General features: G+C 37.1%; 1 protein-coding gene and 1 pseudogene across 3 annotated transcripts; both read left to right on the top strand.

Annotated features, from left to right (window-relative positions):
• The first annotated feature begins 278 nt into the window (after nt 1-278).
• On the top strand, nt 279-11,289 carry LOC111299219 (1-phosphatidylinositol-3-phosphate 5-kinase FAB1A-like; annotated as a pseudogene). The gene is made up of 12 exons (XR_016329730.1): nt 279-391; nt 637-1,342; nt 1,673-2,410; nt 3,122-3,275; nt 3,436-3,780; nt 5,106-6,017; nt 6,101-6,432; nt 7,643-7,766; nt 7,854-8,024; nt 8,216-9,754; nt 10,266-10,530; nt 10,905-11,289. The product of XR_016329730.1 is annotated as a 1-phosphatidylinositol-3-phosphate 5-kinase FAB1A-like (transcript).
• Nucleotides 11,290-12,280: 991 nt separating this feature from the next.
• Nucleotides 12,281-20,761, top strand: LOC111299218 (conserved oligomeric Golgi complex subunit 3-like). 2 transcript variants are annotated; one of them, XM_022894288.2, is made up of 25 exons: nt 12,281-12,418; nt 12,830-12,913; nt 13,006-13,113; nt 13,273-13,317; nt 13,409-13,483; nt 13,602-13,697; nt 13,860-13,937; nt 14,109-14,194; nt 14,317-14,383; nt 14,484-14,546; nt 14,643-14,744; nt 14,911-15,015; nt 15,114-15,206; nt 15,453-15,541; nt 15,708-15,927; nt 16,297-16,383; nt 17,112-17,228; nt 17,347-17,379; nt 17,640-17,726; nt 17,827-17,889; nt 18,130-18,246; nt 18,728-18,820; nt 19,132-19,257; nt 20,079-20,179; nt 20,394-20,761. In XM_022894288.2, exons 1-25 carry the CDS (start codon nt 12,329-12,331, stop codon nt 20,521-20,523), a joined length of 2,355 nt encoding a protein of 784 aa, XP_022750023.2. In that variant the 5' UTR covers nt 12,281-12,328; the 3' UTR covers nt 20,524-20,761. The 2 variants fall into 2 exon arrangements, with proteins under 2 accessions (XP_022750023.2, XP_022750024.2); XM_022894289.2 differs by lacking the exon at nt 20,079-20,179.
• Nucleotides 20,762-20,862: the final 101 nt, after the last annotated feature.

Genomic DNA, 20,862 nt, shown 5'->3' on the forward strand with positions numbered 1-20,862 from the left:
CACGAAATTAAGTCTGGCGGTTAACGGCTTTTGACTTAGGTTCTTCTCTGTTTGGCAGTTTCAATGTAATTTTTTTTTTATTATACAAGTAGTAATTTAACATGTTAATCGAGTTTTAATCAATTAAACGAGCAATTCAGTTTGCATGCTGAGTTTTTCCGTTGCTAGAGGATCCAATTGAACTTTTAATCCGATTAAATCGTGTTTTGTTTTCCGAGAATTAGCTGATTAAATGGGTTCTTCAGTATCAGTTTATTAAAATTTGAATTTCGTGATTTATTGGATCGAGCAGTGAAGAGAAGTTACCACTGTAACTGAAGTAGAAGAAAAAGCAGAAGAGATTGGAATTTTGGGCTTTAGGATATTGGAATTTGAGGTGCTAGTATTCCCGGTAATAATAATTTTTATTTTTATTATTATTTTCTGTTAATAATTAATGTTATGCTTTTCGTGTAATTGTAAATTAGTTGCTCAAACATGTTAAATTTATTTTTTTTAGTAAAGTCAATTCCAATCTAAGCTTTCCTTCCACTTTCGATTAATTCTGTTTAGATTCATAAGTTTCAGAGTAGTGGTTTCTGGTGGAACTTTTTATTTTTAATTTGTTGTGATTTTGAATCTTTTGAAATTGCCAAGGTATTGGGGGTAGTGTATTTTGGCGGTTGTGGTTTTGAGAGTGGTAAATGAATGAATCATGATGACTGGGATCCGGTGGGATAGTTGTCGATGGACATCCTTGACAACAAACTATCTGACCTGGTTGACATAGTTAAGTCGTGGATCCCTAGGAGGAGTAAGCCGCCAAATGTGTCCAGGGATTTTTGGATGCCTGATCATAGTTGTAGGGCATGCTACGAGTGTGACTCCCAATTTACATTATTTAATCGGACGCATCATTGTCGACTTTGTGGCCGAGTTTTCTGTGCCAAGTGTACGGCAAACTCGGTTCCTGCCTCATTTGATGAGCCACAGGTTGGTCGGGAAGTTTGGGAAAGGATTAGGGTATGCAATTATTGCTTCGAGCAATGGGAGCAGGGATAGCAGTTGTCAATAATGGGACCAAAGCACCTACTCCTGGTCTCAGTCCATCACCATCTGCAACAAGTTTGGCCAGTACCAAGTCCAGCTGCGCATGTAATAGTAGCAGCAGTACTGTTAGTTCTACTCCATGTTCAACTGGACCATATCACTGTGTGAATTATAATTCTGGTCTAAGCCCTCGTGAATCTGCCCGGATGAATGCACCCGCTGAACAAAACAACGAGACATTTGGGACAACCACAAATCCAAGTCCATCTGCAGTAGATTCTTCTTCAAACCATTTTGGCTTTTGTGGTAACAGGTACCTTCCCCTTGCTAACGTATTTTTGAGCAAACAAGAACTGTTTTTGCCTATCTAACTCTGGAATTTCACATTCCTTTGCATACTTTGTTTTCAGTGCTTGTTGGGAGGGGGGAGAGGTAAGGCTTTTAGCAATGCATCCTTCATAATCTAGATTGTGTCTAGATGAGTCATTACTTCATGCTCAATATTTTTGTGTTACCCTGTCAATTCATGTTCAAATTACACAGCATGTCTTGACTGGAATACATAATCTTGGGTTCTCATGCTTTTAATTTATGATTTTTGGTACTGATAAATACTTATTATTTTCTTAACTATTGGTTCCAGGAGTGATGATGAAGGTGATGATTATGGTGCATATCGTTCAGATTCAGAATCAAGGCATTATGCTAATGCTGAAGTCTATGATGCTGCAATCAATATTAATGAAATTGACCGTGTTTATGGATAAGATAAAGTGCATCCTGATGGAAAGAACGTTAATGCAAAAACTTTGAGTGGTTCTCCATTAGCTGAGAAATTTGATACATGCAGTGTGGATGGAATCAAGAAATTTGAAGAAGTAAATGAGCAAGAGAATGCTGATGAGGGTGAAGCTCCTGTTTATGATGTGGGTGGTACAGATGCTGAGCCTGTGGATTTTGAGAACAATGGGCTATTATGGCTCCCTCCAGAGCTTGAGGATGAAGAGGATGAGAGAGAAGCTTCTCTATTTAACGACAACGACGATGATGAGGGTGCTACAGGGGAGTGGCGATATTTACGCTCTTCAAATAGCTTTGGCAGTGGGGAGTACCATAGTAGGGATAAGTTGGGTGAGGAGCACAGGCGGGCCATGAAAAATGCGGTGGAAGGACATTTTAGAGCTTTGGTAGCTCAGCTTTTGCAGGTTGAAAACCTCCCTGTGGGTGATGAGGATGGTGGAGAGAGTTGGTTGGATATAATCACATTTTTGTCATGGGAAGCTGCAACACTTCTGAAGCCAGATACAAGCCAGGGAGGTGGAATGGATCCTGGAGGATATGTGAAAGTTAAATGCATAGCTTCTGGGCGTTGCAATGAAAGGTAATATCACTGAACTCAATTTGCAAATTTGTTAATTATACTGCTAAAATAATGCAACTTCACCTGTTTTCATTGAGCACCTTCAGAATAGTTCATAATTTTTAGCATGTGGCAGCTAACAGAACAATTATAAAAATTACATTTTGTTGTTAGTGATCAATTCTATTATTGATTTCATGACAGTTAATTGTGTTTCATGGCATGAGCATTCAACTCATTTGGTCTTGAAAATATTTAGTTGTTGCATTGTTTGATATACTTCCAGTTTCTGCATAATTTCTATGTCAAAGGTTGATATTTCCCAGTATACCAAATGGTTCATATTCTTTTCCTCCTACTGTTGATGGGCACAGGTTGCAATTCTTTGAATTTCTTGTGCATTAACATATGCCTGAAGTTCTTTCTGCAATGACATCTCTTCACATATCTGATCAGCTATCATTTCTGATTTTTCCTCATATTTGTAGCTGACTATTCATTGTGATTCTAGGTGTTCATCTGAAGCAACCGAGAAAGAATAATCTGGAGAGATTTTTTACTTCTTTTGGGTGGTAGTGATGTGCATTGGTCTTGGTAGAAAAGAAAGTACAATTAATAATTTTTGCAAATGTTTTGCCAAACTAAGGCTTTTTAGGTTTTGTAGTTCTTGTTTCTATGTACCATTTAATTATGCTGAAGGGATTCTTAATTTTTTTAATAACTTTTTTCTAGTGCTGTGGTTAAAGGAGTTGTTTGTAAGAAAAATGTGGCTCATTGGCAAATGACATCAAAGTTAGAAAAACCTCGTTTACTAATCCTTGGAGGAGCTTTGGAATGCCAGCGCATTTCTAACCACTTGTCAAGTTTTGATACATTGTTACAGCAGGTTTGTATTTTTGACTGTTTCCTTCTACTTTGGTTTGTTAATTAACCCTAGGTTCCTAATAAGGGTCAAAACCAGGAGATTTTCTTTTGATGCCCACTTTCTAGAACAATGAGGCAATTAAGTCTAATGTGTGTTTTTATGAGCTAACGCTCCTTTTCAGGAAATGGACCATTTGAAGATGGCAGTTGAAAAAATTGATTCACATCATCCTAATGTTCTTTTGGTGGAGAAATCTGTGTCCCGGTATGCTCAAGAATACCTTCTTGCCAAAGACATATCACTTGTTCTCAATATTAAGAGGCCACTCTTAGAGCATATAGCCCACTGTACTGGTGCTCAAATAGTTCCATCTATTGATCATCTAACATCACCGAAGCTGGGTTATTGCGATGTGTTCCATGTGGAGAAATTTCTTGAGGAGCATGGAAGTGCTGGGCAAGGTGGGAAGAAATTGATGAAGACCCTAATGTTTTTTGAGGGTTGCCCAAAGCCTCTTGGTTATACTGTAAGTCCTTTCAGTATACCATACACACATCCATGCCCTAGTACTGAGATACAAAATCTGTTTGTAATTTGGAAAGTCTTTCTAGTATAAGTTGCTGACAATAATAACGTTAGTTATCGAAACTTTTGCATGAAAAGTAGGGCTTATTATTTATGTCTTTTACTTAGGTTATATTTTATTTATGTATGTTTTCACAGTAATTAAAGACACCTGATGAGAAACTCAAAAAAACTCTAAAACAACCTTCTGCTAAACCTAAAAAACAGGTAAAAAAGACCTGGCACTAAGAAATTAATGAGCAATCGCATGCTCATCATTGATTTTCCATCTTTGACCTTAGTCCTATTTTAACCATGTCTCCAAAGTGCATGTGAACATCTGCAATCTTTTCATTAAAATTGCAGAGCTATCAGTTTCATTTTGTTGAGCACTGTTGTTCCTTTCCACCCATATTCGAATACAAAGCTGTAGCTGAAGTAGTTCATACTGTCAATGCAGCTTTACAATCATATCACTGTAAGATTCAAACATCCAATTAACTACCATCTGCTAGCTTTAAATTTGCCTACTGATGAGGCTTTTTTGTAGAATACTTAGGCGAAATCTACCTGGAGTGACTGCAGTCAGAGAGAAAGGGCTGATGTGCTGAGTTTCATCTGATCACAATTTACATTTCTTCTCCACTATGATACTTTTATTCCCTATGACCTCTTTACACTGCACTCTGCACTTTAAAGCAAGCAACAACATTGGGGGATAGCATACTTTTCCTCTAAAATCTTGTAGCATGAACTAACTTTGTTACTTATTTTAACCTTCCTCCGGTTCTGCTGATAGAGCAGTTCCTTTTATTGTCAGGTGAAAAATTAACTTCATCTGATAATAGGAATAAGGGAAGCTCGACAATATCTCGCATCTTTTGGATAGGCCTATAACTTGCAGGTTGAAGAGCCCATCTACCTTTTCTCCATAATTTCTGCCACCTTAACATCCCTTTTAATATTCACCTCCTCCAAACCATCTTGTGCAACAATATCAATTGGAGCACCACAAGGCAGCAATAGCCCACTTAGGTGCTTTTGTCATGTATAATTTCTGGATTAACTTCGAAATATAATGTAGCAGAAACTATTGTGGGTGTTTGTATTCAGGTTGGTTTCCAACTATTAGGATAATAAGATGCATCTATTCTGACTGCATAAAGCTCTGGCGGGTCATTTTATGCCACTTATATACCCACTAAGTACATTTGTTAATCTTTGTAACCTATTTTGCAAGAGAAAATGTTTGGTGCTAAGATGGGTCCAACACCTACCTTGTTTCAGATTTTACTCAAGGGTGCCAATGGAGATGTGTTGAAAAGGGTGAAACATGTGGTCCACTATGGAGTTTTTGCAGCTTATCACTTGCCTCTAGAGACATCATTTCTAGCTGATGAAGGTGCTACCCTTCCGGAGCTCCCTTTAAAGTCTTCCATTACTGTTGCCTTACCTGATAAACCATCAAGTATTGACAGGTCTATTTCTGTCATACCTGGTTTTACCATCCCATCCTCCGGGAAGCCCATGGCTTCTCAATCTATTAACGAATTGCAGAAATCCGACAAACTTATCTCATATAGAACATCATCTGCCAATATTGAGCCCCCTTGCAAATCTACTGGGGCCAGTTCATCTCGCTTGTGGAAAGATCCTCACAATCAGACTACATTCAAGGAATCTGCCTCCAGCACTGTTGAAGCTATTGCTTCCTTAAATTCTCTGTCTGCTTTGAGGGAGGATATCTCTTCTTATAACAGTGTTCCCTTCCTAAATAATGCATTCAGTGAGGTCAATGGAGTGGATCCTAAAGAATCTGTTCAACCCAAAACAACTAGTAGTGGAGAAGCTGTAATGGATGACCGGTTCATTTCTCTTTGTCAAAGATTATCAGAAGCACCAGAGCAAGGTGGTGGCAGTAATCATGCTGATGGCAATATGTTGGCTGCAAATCATCTAGGTGGCCCAGAGTTGGCATCCTTAAAACGAGAGACTAGTAATAACAATGAAGATGCGGGGCCCTCAAAGGAAGAGTTTCCTCCATCACCTGCAGACCACCTGAGCATTTTGGTGTCATTATCAACACGTTGTGTGTGGAAGGGCACTCTGTGTGAATGGTCCCATCTCTTTCGAATCAAATACTATGGGAGCTTTGATAGGCCTTTGGGATGATTTTTATGAGACCATCTGTTTGATCAGGTAATTGTTGTTGTTGTTATTTCCTGTAGAAAGTTATCATCCTCCTGCTTCTCATGACTACAACTCAATATTCTTCTTATCAGAGCTTCCGTTGTCGTTCATGTGAGATGCCATCTGAAGCACATGTTCATTGTTATACTCATCGCCAAGGTAGCCTGACAATATCTGTTAAGAAACTGCCAGAGCTTCCCTTACCAGGAGAGCGGGAAGGCAAACTTTGGATGTGGCATAGGTGCTTGCGATGCCCTCGGACCAGTGGATTCCCTCCAGCCACTCGACGAATTGTAATGTCTGATGCTGCTTGGGGTTGATCCTTTGGGAAATTTTTGAAGCTGAGCTTTTCTAACCATGCAGCTGCTAGCAGAGTTGCAAGCTGTGGTCATTCCCTTCACAGAGATTGTCTTCGATTCTATGGGTAAGTTTCTACTTAAGAAATATGAAGTACTAAGTATATTAAAGAATAAAGAGTACTGTTTTGAATGGAGTGATCACTTGCAGAGATGGCACTTCTGGAAGATTGGTCTTTTTATTCTGTTTGTGTGATTTCTCTCTAGTCTATAAGCAATCAATTTGCTTTCACAGTGAACTGTTGATTTAATGTTTTTCATATTTGTCACTTTGGTTTTTTTTGGTAACATAATCATTATCAACCGCCACCCCTCCATAGATTGTGTCTGGTGTATAGTACTGATTTATGAGTTGCCCGGGTCTTCAATACAAATATTTGCACCGATACAGTGGTACAGTTCATATATATATATATATATATATACTGCATGGCAGGAATATGAGACTGACTTAAATCCCTTAGTTAATATTTGGATTAACTGTGTATTTCTAAAGCACATGGTCAAAAAGCATGAGCTACACTTTTTAACCAAAGAGGATTATGGCTGATTTATTCCTCTTGTGGTATAAGTTTACTTACTGAGTGTAAAAATCCCTAGGCCTTGCGCAACAAGAGTCACCCAACTCCACTTGTGCTAGCCTATACACATAGACATGGTTATTAGTGATGTATGATTTTTTGCTACAAGGAAGTATATTGGACTTATTTCCAAAAAGAAAAAAAAATTCCATTTGACTTTTGAATTGGGCAATTGTTCTCTGTTTGGGAGTTTGGCACATGGATTGTTTGTTCAAGTTGGCTTCTGAAATTCATTAGTCATCCGTGGATTCATCCTGGTAGCCTGACCACATTCATATGCCCTTATTAGTTCTCAAGCCTTCCTGTTGCTACTCGTACACAGTATCCTCTACTGTCCTAGAAGAGTGATCATGAAAACAATATCATCATGTACTTGAGCAGTACTGAGGGCACACACCTATTTTACCATTTACACATATGTATGAAGTTTCCACGTTTAGGAACCACCTGAAGTTGTCCAAGTGGTTGTTGTGCCAAGATAAAGTGCCTAATTGCCTTGAAGTAATCAATTTCCAAGCCAGCTACTCCCTTCTGGATAAGGAGGGTTATTGGCCATGTAGGGGATGGAAAGGGCAGGGTTAATTAGTGGTATGGAATGTGGATTGTTAAGAATGGAAAAAGGTGTTTAGAAATGATCAAATGAAGCATATCTGTTGCCTGTTGGTATCCTCTGATTTTACTGTTTTACCATGTGCAGTTTCGGGAGAATGGTTGCTTGTTTTCGATAAGCTTCCATAGGTGTTCATTCTGTTTATCTTCCACCTCCAAAACTGGAATTTAATTATGATAATCAGGAGTGTATACAAAGTGAAGCAAATGAGGTTTGAATATGATAAATCCTTGTTCCTGTTCCTAAAGCTATTCTTGAATCAAATGACACCTAAAATATCATTAATATTGTTTTGCAGGTGAGGCATAGGGCAGAATTCCTATTTAGTGAAGTGTGTGATTCTCTTCAAAAGATTTCAGAGAAATCATTAGGTTCTGGGTTCCAAGATGGTGGCATAAAGGCACCTGAAAGAAGAATCTGTATCAAAGAACTGGAATCAATGCTGCAAAAGGATAGAGAAGAATTTCAGGTGACCGGTTTGAAATTATCATCTGCACCCTCCCCCCATCCCTCATGAGTAACAATTGCTGTCTGATTGTCCTAATTAATGCATAAACCAACCTATCCAGCAGTTTAACCCTGTTAAATTTGTTTTCTTTTTAATGCATAAAATTGACCTGGGGTACTGTCTGGTTTCTAATCTGTTTACTCTTTCCATAGGAATCTTCACAGGAAGCGCTTTGTAAGGAGGTGAAAGTTGGCCAACCTGTTATTGACATTCTTGAGATCAATAAGTTGTGGAGGCAAATACTCTTTCTTTCTTATGTTTGGGACCGACGGCTGATACATGCATATAATTTGATTAACAATAATATCCAGGAAGTTATGAGCAGTTCCATCCCAAAGCTTGGATTGAAGCCTGTAAGTTCAGTAGAGAAGGTTCTTGAGATGGATGTCAGTCCAAAGCCAAGCAAAGCCTTTAGTAGTCACGACTCTGGCCTAGGTGAGACCAAGCATGATATAAACATAAATCAAGGAGGCAATGCTGGTGAAATTAGCAAACCGGGTGGAGATCTCAAGGAAAAGGGCATGGACTGGGACTTTAATAACAGGAGGTTGGCTGAACCTTCTCTTTCTTCTAGTGCAAATATCAGTGAGAAATCAGATTCTCTGGAATCTGGAAAAGTTGTACGAAGGGCTCTGTCAGATGGGGAATTTCCAGTTATGGCAAATTTATCTGACACCCTTGAGGCAGCATGGACTGGCGAAGGTCATCCAGTTAGCGTAGTTCCTGAGGAGAATGGTTACTCTGTCCCTGATTCAGTTGTGGCTGATTTGTCAACTACAGTAAATTCAGATCTGGGAAGTCGTACTAGTGATTGTGGTGAAGTGGAAGTGTCTCGTTCACCTCAGTCTGCTTTGCCTACTGAGGGACTTGAATGTATGGAGAAGTCTATGAGCTGGACACGCATGCCATTTCCAAATTTCTACAGCTCATTTAACAAGAATTCTTCATTCAATGCTCAAAAGCTCAGTATTGGCGAGTATAATCCAGTCTATGTCTCATCATTTAGGGAGTTGGAAAGGCAAAGTGGTGCCAGGTTGCTGCTTCCTATTGGTGTTAACAACACGGTGGTGCCTGTTTATGATGATGAGCCCACTAGTATTATAGCATATGCACTTGTCTCATCAGATTATCATTCACAGATGTCTGAGTTGGAGAGGCCAAAAGATGTTGCGGATTCTGCAGTTTCATTGTCACTTTTCAATTCGATGAATCTGCTCTCACTTAATTCTTGTAATGACTTATCATCTGATACTTACAGAAGTTTTGGATCTGTTGATGAGAGTATCTTGTCTTTGTCTGGGTCACATAGCTCCCTGGTTTCGGACCTTCTATTGTACACAAAGGATTTGCATGCTAGAGTTTCTTTTACAGATGATGGCCCCCTTGGGAAGGTGAAGTACACTGTAACCTGTTATTATGCAAAGCGGTTTGAGAGCTTGAGGAGGACTTGCTGCCCTTCTGAGCTGGATTTTATGTGGTCTCTCAGTCGTTGTAAGAAGTGGGGTGCCCAAGGTGGGAAGAGCAATGTCTTCTTTGCAAAGACTTTAGATGATCAATTTATCATCAAACAAGTTACAAAGACAGAACTAGAATCATTTATCAAGTTTGGACCAGCTTATTTCAAGTATTTGTCCAATTCAATCAGTACACGAAGCCCAACTTGCCTGGCAAAGATTTTGGGCATATATCAGGTATTATTTATTACATCTAGTTATAGCTTAAATTACTAAACTGTATGAAGAGTAGTTGAATTTCATGAGTGAAGTTTTGGCTACTAATTCTTGTTAAGAATTTCGTTTTATTATCCTACAGTGTTGGTTGCTTTTCCTGTCTTGTCAATTATGTTAAATCATCTGGCAATTCTTCCCTTTTTCATTTTGCTAAAAGCACATTTCAGAATGTGATATCTTAGGGATATGTGTTGGCGTGTGTGCATCTCCTTGCTGATTTAAATGTGAACTGCCACTTTGGTTAAGATTTTTGTCCAAATTTGCAGTTTCCAGACTTGACATTCTGATGTTTTAAAGCCTGAGAAACTAGCAGCCTAAGTGCATCTCCCTGGAGAAGATTTCAAGTTTATCTGCTTCATTATGTTGTAGTTTTTACTGAATTCAAGTTCCAAATCTAAAATTAGGCTTTTTTTGGGTGATAAATTTACCTTGATTTTGGTTTAATTTTTCTTCTGGTGTCATTTTCTTGAAGGTTTCATCAAAGCACCTTAAAGGAGGGAAGGAATCAAAAATGGATGTTTTGGTGATGGAAAATCTTCTCTATAGGCACAATGTTATTAGGCTTTATGACCTTAAAGGATCTTACCGATCAAGGTATAATCCTGATACAAGTGGCGGCAACAAAGTTCTTCTTGATCAGAATTTGATTGAAGCAATGCCCACGTCTCCAATTTTTGTTGGAAGCAAGGCGAAGCGGTTGTTGGAGAGGGCTGTCTGGAATGACACTTCCTTTCTTGCTGTAAGTTGGAATTTAGCTTCTCATTTGATGTCACGGGGCTGCACATACCATTTTGAAGATTTTCCTTATATTTTTAAATTTTTTAGCTCCTGGGAAGGAAATCTAAGTTTTGGTGCTGTGGCATATATTTTGGTAATTATCAAACTGAGCTGAGCAAAAAATAGTGGATAATGTGGTTGGATGTAGGCTGTCTGACAGTGTAGAATTTGGTTCTTCTAACTAACATTATATTTACTATGCATAGGAGCTAATTGAATTGATCCAATGGTCAGATTTTTACTCAGTGTTTTTCTTTTATCTGATCAAGTAGTCATAGTTGAATCCCTATTTCTCTTGCTGTATATATTTCTAATTATATATACGTTTTGCCACCGTTAATTGATGTAATGGACTACTCATTACTGGTTGGTGTGGATGAGGAAAAACATGAGCTTGTTCTTGGAATAATTGATTTCATGAGGCAGTACACATGGGACAAGCACCTTGAAACTTGGGTGAAGACCTCAGGCATCCTTGGTGGGCCTAAAAATGAGTCTCCGACCGTGATCTCGCCCCAACAGTACAAGAAACGATTCAGAAAAGCTATGACTGCTTATTTTCTGATGGTGCCAGATCAGTGGTCTCCTCCAACACTTGTTCATAGCGGGTCGCAGACAGGCCTTTGTGAAGAAAATAGTACACAAGGAGGTAATTCTGTTGAATAATACTGTGAATCCTTTTGCCTGTATATGTCAAGATCCAAGTTCATTGTCCATTCTCTCCTTTTTCTTCCCTTTTTTTTAAATTCAATTTTGCCACTGTTCCTTTCTTCCCAATCATATTTTTTAAATGGCTGCCACATTGTATTATCATCAATATATGCATCTGTTAATTTTTTAGTTATCAGCAGGAAAAAGTTCCTTTTACAGCCATAAAAATTTTCATCATTGGCTGTGTGTGTTTCGTGTATAAATTCATCACTTTAGTGCGTACATGAATAATTTCTTCTTATGTCGTTTAATTCGCGCCCAGTGGGATGGGATTCCTGTGTCAAGGAGCATTTCATTAATAAATTTTTTATTATAATTTTAAAAGTGTTCGATCAAAATAAAAATTTATATAAAAATTCATTAATAAACGTGAGTTTCATATAAAATTTTGATAAATTTAATGAATCATATGAAGTTGATATGCTCTTCCTTGCTGGGGGTGTTGATTCCCAAAACCGCACCCAGGCCCTGTATAAACACATGGGTTTGTTGATGCAAGTTGAGTTTTTTATTTTCTCGGGGAAGAATATCCAAATCAATCGAAGAATTTTCCATTGGGCCATTAGCCGCTAGCCACTAGCCACACAATAATGATTTATGGACTTGATTTTTAAACTTAGCTGTAGCCATTTACCCAAGTGGTAACACATCCATCGTGCATATTGATAGCTTGAGTATGAAAGAGAATTGCTATTAGAAACCAGAAAGGAAACAAAAATCCTTTATAACGGGTAAAAGTTTTAAGTGATCATCCAATTTGAAAAAAAAATAAAAAATTTCATATGAAAGTTGCTCATGTTGAGAAAATTTGTAGGTTTAATTTGAAAATTTACATTTTTTGACTTTTAAGTATAAGCTACAGTAATTTTTATCGTTTGAGAAAAAAAGAAAATGTCACAACATGATTAAAATACGACGTCGTAAAATAAGTCATTTGCTTCACCACATCATGATTAAAACAGAAAATGCTTTAAAATGGCGTTAGATTCAATTACTGGCGTCGTTTAACGAGCAAATAGCTAAGGTAGGCCTGGTCCAACAGAGAGAATGGCTGCAAATCCAGCAGCAACGCCTCCAAACCTCCCCAAATCTGGAGCCATCTCCAAAGGCTACAACTTTGCTTCTACTTGGGAACAGGTTTCTTTCTCCTTTTCTATCTTTTTTCTTCTTAACTTAACTCTTCGAACACATAATTGTTCGCCTTCAACTTCAAGATTTCAACCTCTTTCAGTTTAGATCTGCTATAATTTTATGTCAATGAACTTAAAGACTTCAACTTATAACTATTTGATTCGAATAATTTATTTGTCCGCATCTTGATTTAACTCTCTCATTTCATCCTTAAATTTTGTAATCAAAATATCCAATCTCTTCCCTGGAACCGTAATTGTAATCGAAATATGATAATATTATTAATTATAATCCGAGTAGTCGAAAACTTTTTATTTTGAAGATCGGATCTGTGGAGCTGATCTGAAAGCGCTATTTTAGATTTTTTTTTTCGTTTAATTTTTAATTTCTTTTTTGGATTTTTTTTTTTTTACGTAGAATGCGCCTTTGACGGAGCAGCAGCAAGGGGCAATACTGATGCTATCTCATGCAGTTGCGGAAAGGCCGTTTCCGTCCAATTTGGTGAGGAACTCTGTTGCTTGTTGGTAGCTTTTTTTTTTTTTAATTGCATTCTGAATGTTTTGGTGAAAGATGTTTGGATTGTGCTATTGTAGGCTCAAGAGCGAACCTCAGGGCAAGATACTGGCTTGTCTGTTTCTACAAAGGATAAGAATTTCGGAGATTCTGAAGCTATTGAAGCAATTTTGGTTAATACGAATCAGGTAAATCAGTTTTTTTTTTTTTTTTTTTTGTGTGTGAATTGGAGATCTAAAATTTTTGGATGGTGAGAATGATCTAGTTCTACTAGGGTTTCATGAAATCGATGAAATTTGGATCTAAAGCTTTTGCTCTTTTTATTGTTTCCACTCTTTTTGGTACAGTTTTATAAATGGTTCACAGATCTTGAATTGGCCATGAGGTCGGAGGTTAGTAGCAATTTCTTGTTGCAACATGTATGATGATGGAGTAATTTTGTTGGATATTTGTTTATTGCATCTCATTGTTCTCTTCCTTTAGACAGAAGAGAAGTATCAGCACTATGTGAATACTCTAACAGACCAGATACGGACTTGTGATGATATACTTCGACAAGTATGACACTGTTGTTTTTGATATCTCCATGCATTGTCATTTTCTTTTCTAGTTATTTGTTGTGTTATATCTACCTTTTCCTCATGAGTTTTAAGCTGGAAAGTGTATTTCTTTGCAGGTGGATGAGACCTTAGACCTATTTAATGAACTACAACTACAACACCAAGCAGTTGCAACAAAAACTAAAACACTTCATGATGCATGTGATCGATTGGTATGATTTTTGTTTGTATGGTGTGGAATTCAGTTTCACCTTCTTTCTAGCTTATTGACTTGAGGCTTTACGTTTAATAGCTGTAATCCACTTCTTGTTGTGATGGAAAATTTTGGTTTAAGTTGGTTGATTAATTGCCTCACTAGTTTGTTCTCATTTCAGGTAATGGAGAAGCAAAGGCTGATTGAGTTTGCTGAAGCACTTCGCAGTAAGCTCCAGTATTTTGATGAGTTGGAGAATGTAAGGTTTGAATGCTATCTTAACTAGAGATCAGATTACTTTATATGTTACTTCGTTGTCTTTGCTTACTAGTCCTATTATCTCTCAGGTTTATGTTTAATTTAAGTTTCTTGACGAATTGTTGTTAGTGCAATAGTTCTGAAATTGTCTAATTTTACCTCTTGTGTACAGATTACTTCTAACTTTTATTCTCCAAACATGAACGTTGGAAATGCAAACTTTCTCCCACTTCTTAAACGGCTTGATGAGTGCATAACGTAAGTTTGCATTTGAACTTAGTTCAACTGTGCAAGCTAGTTAACAATTGTGTAATAAGTGTCCTTCTGATGAGCATATGTAATCAAAATTTCTTATCATATTTGAAATTTTGTCCTTGTAGGTATGTTGCAAATAATCCACAATATGCAGAATCCAGTGTTTATTTGCTAAAATTCCGTCAACTCCAGGTAAGGAAGTGATATAACAATGTATGGGCTTTTTTTAAATGAATGAAATGCATGCATATAAATAGATGTTTTGACTAAAATCCTGGAAACCTGTTTACAGTCTCGGGCCCTGGGTATGATTCGCTCCCATGTACTTTCTGTTCTCAAAAGCGCTTCTTCTCAGGTAAAATATCCACCTGTAGATGAAAGTTATGTCCATAGCTACGCATTTATGGACGGATTGAATGCCTCACAAAATGCTTGTTCTTTCCCTCATCAGGTCGGGGCAGCAATTAGGAGCAGTGGTGGCAACAAAGCATCTCTTTCTGAGGGTGTTGAGGCATCTGTAATTTATGTCCGTTTTGAGGCAGCTGCTAGTGAGGTAATGATTTCCCTTTTTAGTCTGAAAGCTGTCACATGTATAGAAATATGACTATTTGCCCATTGTAATAGTGAGTAGAGTAAGATTGCTTGTATATGAAATGGGACTGTATACTACAATTAGAATCCCTTAAGCAGAGGTAACTGACAGTTTTAAGCATTTGCAGCTTAAGCCGGTATTGGAGGAAATTGAAGGCAGAGCATCAAGGACAGAATATGTTCATATTCTTGCAGAATGCCATAAATTGTACTGTGAACAGAGGCTTTCTTTGGTGAGTGGATGTTGTGTTACACCCACACATGCTCCTGCGCCACTTATTTCAGTATTCAAATTGGTTCTTACTGTATCTGTTAATATATGCTATTTTAGATAAAAGGCATAGTGCATCAGCGAATATCTGAATTTGCAAAGAAAGAGGGTTTGCCATCGTTGACTAGGTCAGGATGTGCTTACCTAATGCAGGTATAGTGAACTTACTGTCCTCATGTTTAGTAGCCGAATATGATTATGATTCTTGGAACTTTTGGTCAAGTGAAGTGAAACTTGCTTGTTATTTGAGTTGTGCACTCTTTGCATTGTTGATTTTCTTTGATGACATTTAGAGTGATAAAATCTAGACCAACTCTTTAAGTTTCTACATAGACTATTGTTTTGAAGAAACATATACTATCTTTTAGTAACTGGGCCTATACATTGCCATGACTCCAGGTATGTCAACTTGAGCATCAACTCTTTGATCATTTTTTCCCATCTTCTTCAGAGGATGTTTCAAGTTTGGCATCATTAATAGATCCTTTGTAAGTACTCTTGTAGAGCTTTCCTTTCTCTATTCATATTTTCGATTTGTTTCCTTCCTAGGTGGCTTAATGATGCTTTCTGGAATTTAGTCAAAATAATATCCTAGAGTTTGACTTAAGTATAACTCTTTTGCATGTGTTACTACTAAGTCGGATTTCATTTCAGGTCTACATACTTGTATGACACATTGCGTCCAAAACTCATTTATGAAACAAATGTTGATTTTCTTTGTGAGCTGGTTGATATCCTCAAAGTTGAAGTCTTGGGAGAACAGCTCAGTAGAAGGAGTGAGTCATTGGCTGGGTTACGCCCTACATTGGAAAGAATTTTGGCAGACATCCATGAACGCTTGACTTTTCGTGCTCGAACACATATCCGTGATGAGGTTTGATATTTGCTTATGTGTGCATGTATGTATATGTCTGTTTGTGTACATCTCATGAATCAATAGGAAGATATCAAGCTTTTGTCTTATAGAGGCATAGGAGTTTTATTCACTACTTTATGTGTGGTAGTTGATGGGAAATAAAGTCTTGGTTTGCCTATCTGATAAATTGATGTTAATTTACTGGAAATATGGTGTTGGAAGAACAAATTGTTTTAGTTGCCCATCGTTTGAGATTGAAAGAGAAATTTTCTTATGGTTTCATTGCATGTTTGGCTGGGTTAATGACACTCATCCCAGCACTGAACCTATTGTTGTCCCATTTATGTTGATTTTTTTACTTGAATCATTGTCTTCTTTCTTACACAGATTGCAAATTATATCCCATTTGATGAAGACTTGGATTACCCTGCAAAACTGGAGCATTCTGCAGATGTGAAGTCAGAAAATGCTTCTGTAAGTTCTCTTAACACTTTTTCACCTCACCCAGTCTATTGATAATTGATCATGTGCCGTGAATCTTTATATTTGTTGGACAATTTCGAATTGGGAAGCTACTTATTCCTGCAAGTCAAAGTTATTGTTTGTAATTCTGACCCTTATATGAATGCTCTTTGTAACCATTATTATAGGACCTAACTTGATTCCTACAATTTGTGTTAATTTATTCTCCATCTTTGTGGCCTGGACTTAGGTGTTTTACATGTTTGTGTGTGTTTAGACTTGGTTGTTGGATTACTCAACACCTGAACAATATACATAGAGTTGCCGCAATGAGATGAAGCATGTGCAAGATACACATGTCTGGCATGAGTAGTTTTCCTATATAGAAATATTTGTGGAACATATAGAGGAAGAATTAATATATTGGGTGTCTCATGCTAAACAGGATTGGATTTGTCACCCTGTTGTATTAACGTGCATATCCCGACTATGGGTTGTCCCAGTTGTTTAGGAAACCTGCATATCAAAAACCTACTTGCAAACATGTTACCTTAAACATTTAGTGAAGTATGCAGTGTCAAAAACTACAGTTTTGACATATCTAGATATTGATGTTGGCCAGATTAGTAGCACATTGCTCGTGTTTGCTTGAATGTTGCTTCCTGTTTTCCCTTTTTGGAAGTATAATTACACCATAATTTACACTGCTATCTGCATTAACTTTTTCTTTTGGACTGCAGGCTGATGCAAACCCAGATGTATTCAAAACTTGGTATCCACCATTGGAGAAAACCATATCTATTCTTTCAAAATTGTATCGTTGTTTGGAACCAGCAGTCTTCACTGGCTTGGCACAGGTGCTTTGAATGTTTGGATAATTACCCTTGTTCAGTTTCTTGTCTACTGAATTTCTAAAAGTATATTGCTCTTCTGTGCTTATTCTGTTAAAAGATTAATTTCCGCTGTTTTTCTCAGGAAGCTGTGGAAGTTTGTTCTGTCTCAATCCAAGTAAGTTAGCTGAACAACGGTTAATCAAACTGTTCAGGGCCTTAAGTTCTTTGCTTTTCCAAGCATGTTCATGCTATACAATGATACCATTTCTATATGAGGATAAGCTTGGATTTAGATTTTAACAAAGTCATGTTATCCATTCTATGAAGAAGTTGACGGGCTTATTCTCCTTCTAGCATGTTCTCAAGCACGTGTGGGCATGCTTGGATTTCTAACCATTTGCATTTTTGCCTCTTTAATCTTTCAACTGTACATAGAAAGCAAGCAAACTAATTGCAAAGAGATCAACACAAATGGATGGGCAGCTCTTCCTTATAAAGCATCTTCTGATATTAAGGGAACAGGTTATCTTTCTTATTCCTCTTTTTTGCTTTCTTTTTATGGTCATCCTGTTGATAATTAACACTTGGTATATATATCTTTTAACGAGTTTTGGCATTACAGATAGCACCATTTGACATAGAATTCTCCGTCACATACAAAGAACTTGATTTCTCTCATTTGCTGGTATGTTTCTCTGAGGCTAAGTTTCTTTTCAACCGATATGCACTGCTTGGTGTTTACAATCTTTGCGAGCTTTTAGCATCCTAGAAGCTTGTTTGGATTTTCGACAAAGAAAAAGAACTATAATACTCCTTTTCTTAAGATGTCTTTGATGTTTAGATTGTTCAACCAACAATTTTTTCCATATTTTATCTTTCTTTTACATGAAACTAAAGCCATTTTGTTTTAAAATGTCTTTGACAGGAGCACCTAAGACGAATACTTAGAGGTCAGGCCTCCTTATTTGACTGGTCCAGATCAACATCATTAGCGAGGACCTTATCTCCCCGTGTTTTGGAAAGTCAAGTAGATGCCAAGAAGGTTAGCATTTTTCCTTTTGATATATTTATTTACAGTCCTCGATAAGTCAAAGTGGCATGCGCCATTTTGGGTGCATTTATTACTGAAAATATTCTTCCACCAAATCATCAATGCTTAGGGCTAGGAGACAAGAAATTGCATAGTTTGTGAAAAGTTACTAAAATGAATAAATAATGTTTTGAATCTTTTGTCCCTGAAGCAAATGATTATTAGCAAATTACCTACGTTCTTGTGAAGTTGTCCTGCAATTACTATACTACCTCCATCACCCCCTGTCCCCTTTTCCTCTTTTTTTTGAAATATCCTTCTTGCCTTGGGCATTGTTTGAGTTATATGTCACCATGAATTAATGCCATTCAGCATTCAGCAACTGTTGCTTTCCCCGCTCTGATTTTGCTATCTGATAATCTCAAGGCTTGATGCTGGGATTCTGCTTTGCCATCAATAGTATAACATATGTTTTCTGTTCCTTTACGTGCAGGAACTGGAGAAAAGCTTAAAAGCAACTTGTGAGGAATTTATTATGGCAGTCACTAAGCAAATTGTGGATCCTATGCTTTCATTTGTTACCAAGGTTCATCTTTTCTATCCTCTATTGGTCTTTTCACAACTTAAGATATTAAAATCTGAAAAAATTAGATATTGCTTGCTAGTGAAATAAGATCGGATCCCCTTGATTGGAACTGTTTAAAAAAGTAATTAACACCAGTTGAAATGTCTGAAATTTCAGCTTGGATATGGGTATTTACTTCAACTTGCTATGTGATAATTAACTGATACCTTGTATTCATCTTCTGTCCTGAATCAAAGCAAACTTTGATGGTAATGGATTTTTTCAGCTTTGACATTAACTAGTCATCTAAGGGTTTATTTTTGTTCCTGCAGGTAACTGCTGTAAAAGTTGCACTATCTTCTGGTACTAAGAATCAAATAGTTGACTCAGTTATGGCCAAGCCACTCAAGGAACAAGCCTTTGCTAAACCAGAAATGGTGGCTGAACTTGTCCAGAAGGTGTGTCACATATTTAATTCATGTTTTTCCGGCCTATTTGGTGGTTACAGTTTGCATTGGTTTTTGAAGATTTTTCTCAACCTTGCTGGGTTTCCATACTGCGTAGAGAAATGCCAACGTAGAGAAATGCTATTGTTTTTTGTTAGAAACATATATGCTTACATACAAACATTATGTATATATGTAATGTATCTCTATGTATATATAAAAGAAAGCCATGATGGAAATATCTCCTAACTTCATGAATACCAATTATTACAAGCATGAAGCGACTCTCAGTGTGGACTGGTCAATAACTCCTGAGAAGATTGGAAACTGAAACATTTTAAGTATAAACAAGAATTAAGGATATATCTGCCCCAAGATAGCATTAATAGTAATACCATGCCAGTGTATCCTTCTAAATACCCTTTGTAGTCCAAACATATGATTTTAAGGAGCAATTCTAGCCTGTAATCCTTTCATGTTGCTTCTCAACCTTAACAATCACATGACCCCTTCATCTGATATATAGCTTGAGTGAATAAGTCTATCCTCTCGGAATTTCTTTATTGATGCCAATAGTTCTTTTTCTTTCGAACTACTTATTTGTTACCCTTTTTGTTGACCTGCAGATAGTAATCATATGAGAAGGCTGATCTTGTTAGATATTTTCATTCAACTGTTGCATGCATATGGAAATGTCTATATATCGAGTGTATCAAGATGTATAATTTACAAGATTATCTTATTTGAATTAAAATTGCAACACTTAGTAACAAATCTGTTGATAATTTAAAAGTTTAGATTCGCCAAATTGATGATTTACATGTCTTTAACAGGTAAATTCAGCTATTCAGCAAGAACTTCCGGTGGTGATAGCGAAGATGAAACTTTATTTACAGAACCCATCGACAAGAACAATTCTTTTCAAACCAATTAAGTAAGATACCATCTCAAATTCAAAACTGTAACTTTATGGTCGTGTATCTAGGACTATGAATGACCTAATCAAAGATTTCCGTGTTCTTTAATGTTAAGTTTTCTAATCTGTCAGCATGTAGGAAACAATCTTGATGCATTTTGAATAATTCAGATTCTTTAACAGTTAGCAGTTTACCTTACAACAGAATAAGGTGATTCTTATATTTATGCAGGACAAATATTGTGGAAGCTCATATCCAAGTTCACTCCCTTTTAAAAGCAGAGTATTCTCCAGAGGAAAAAAACACCATCAACATGGTGGGCATACAAGAACTGGAAGCACAGCTCGACAATCTCCTGTAGTGAGGTAGCGAAGCTCATTCGATTTTCTTTTTTTTGCTCAGCTCAAATTCTTCTGTAATTTTTGGCTATACATACAGTGGTTTAGTCTGTTCATAAGTTTGTATTGATAGATAAGTAGAAAAGCTAAGTCCATATCTTTTTTTTCCCTGCCCTAAGAGCATAAATTTCATTTCCTACTGTCTTCGCAACGATTGTTGATCATATCTTTCATTAATAAGTTTATATTTTTGCTTGTCTATCTGATTTGTCGATGCTTTAATCATGAACGGTTAGCATTCTCCTTTGAAACTAGTAAGAAAACCAGAGGTGGCCCCAAGTTAGATTTATCAATATCCATGG

Source organism: Durio zibethinus, chromosome 18, assembly GCF_047325235.1.
Source record: "Durio zibethinus cultivar Kanyao isolate XHJ-2024 chromosome 18, ASM4732523v1, whole genome shotgun sequence".
In the NCBI taxonomy this organism is placed as follows: domain Eukaryota; kingdom Viridiplantae; phylum Streptophyta; class Magnoliopsida; order Malvales; family Malvaceae; genus Durio; species Durio zibethinus.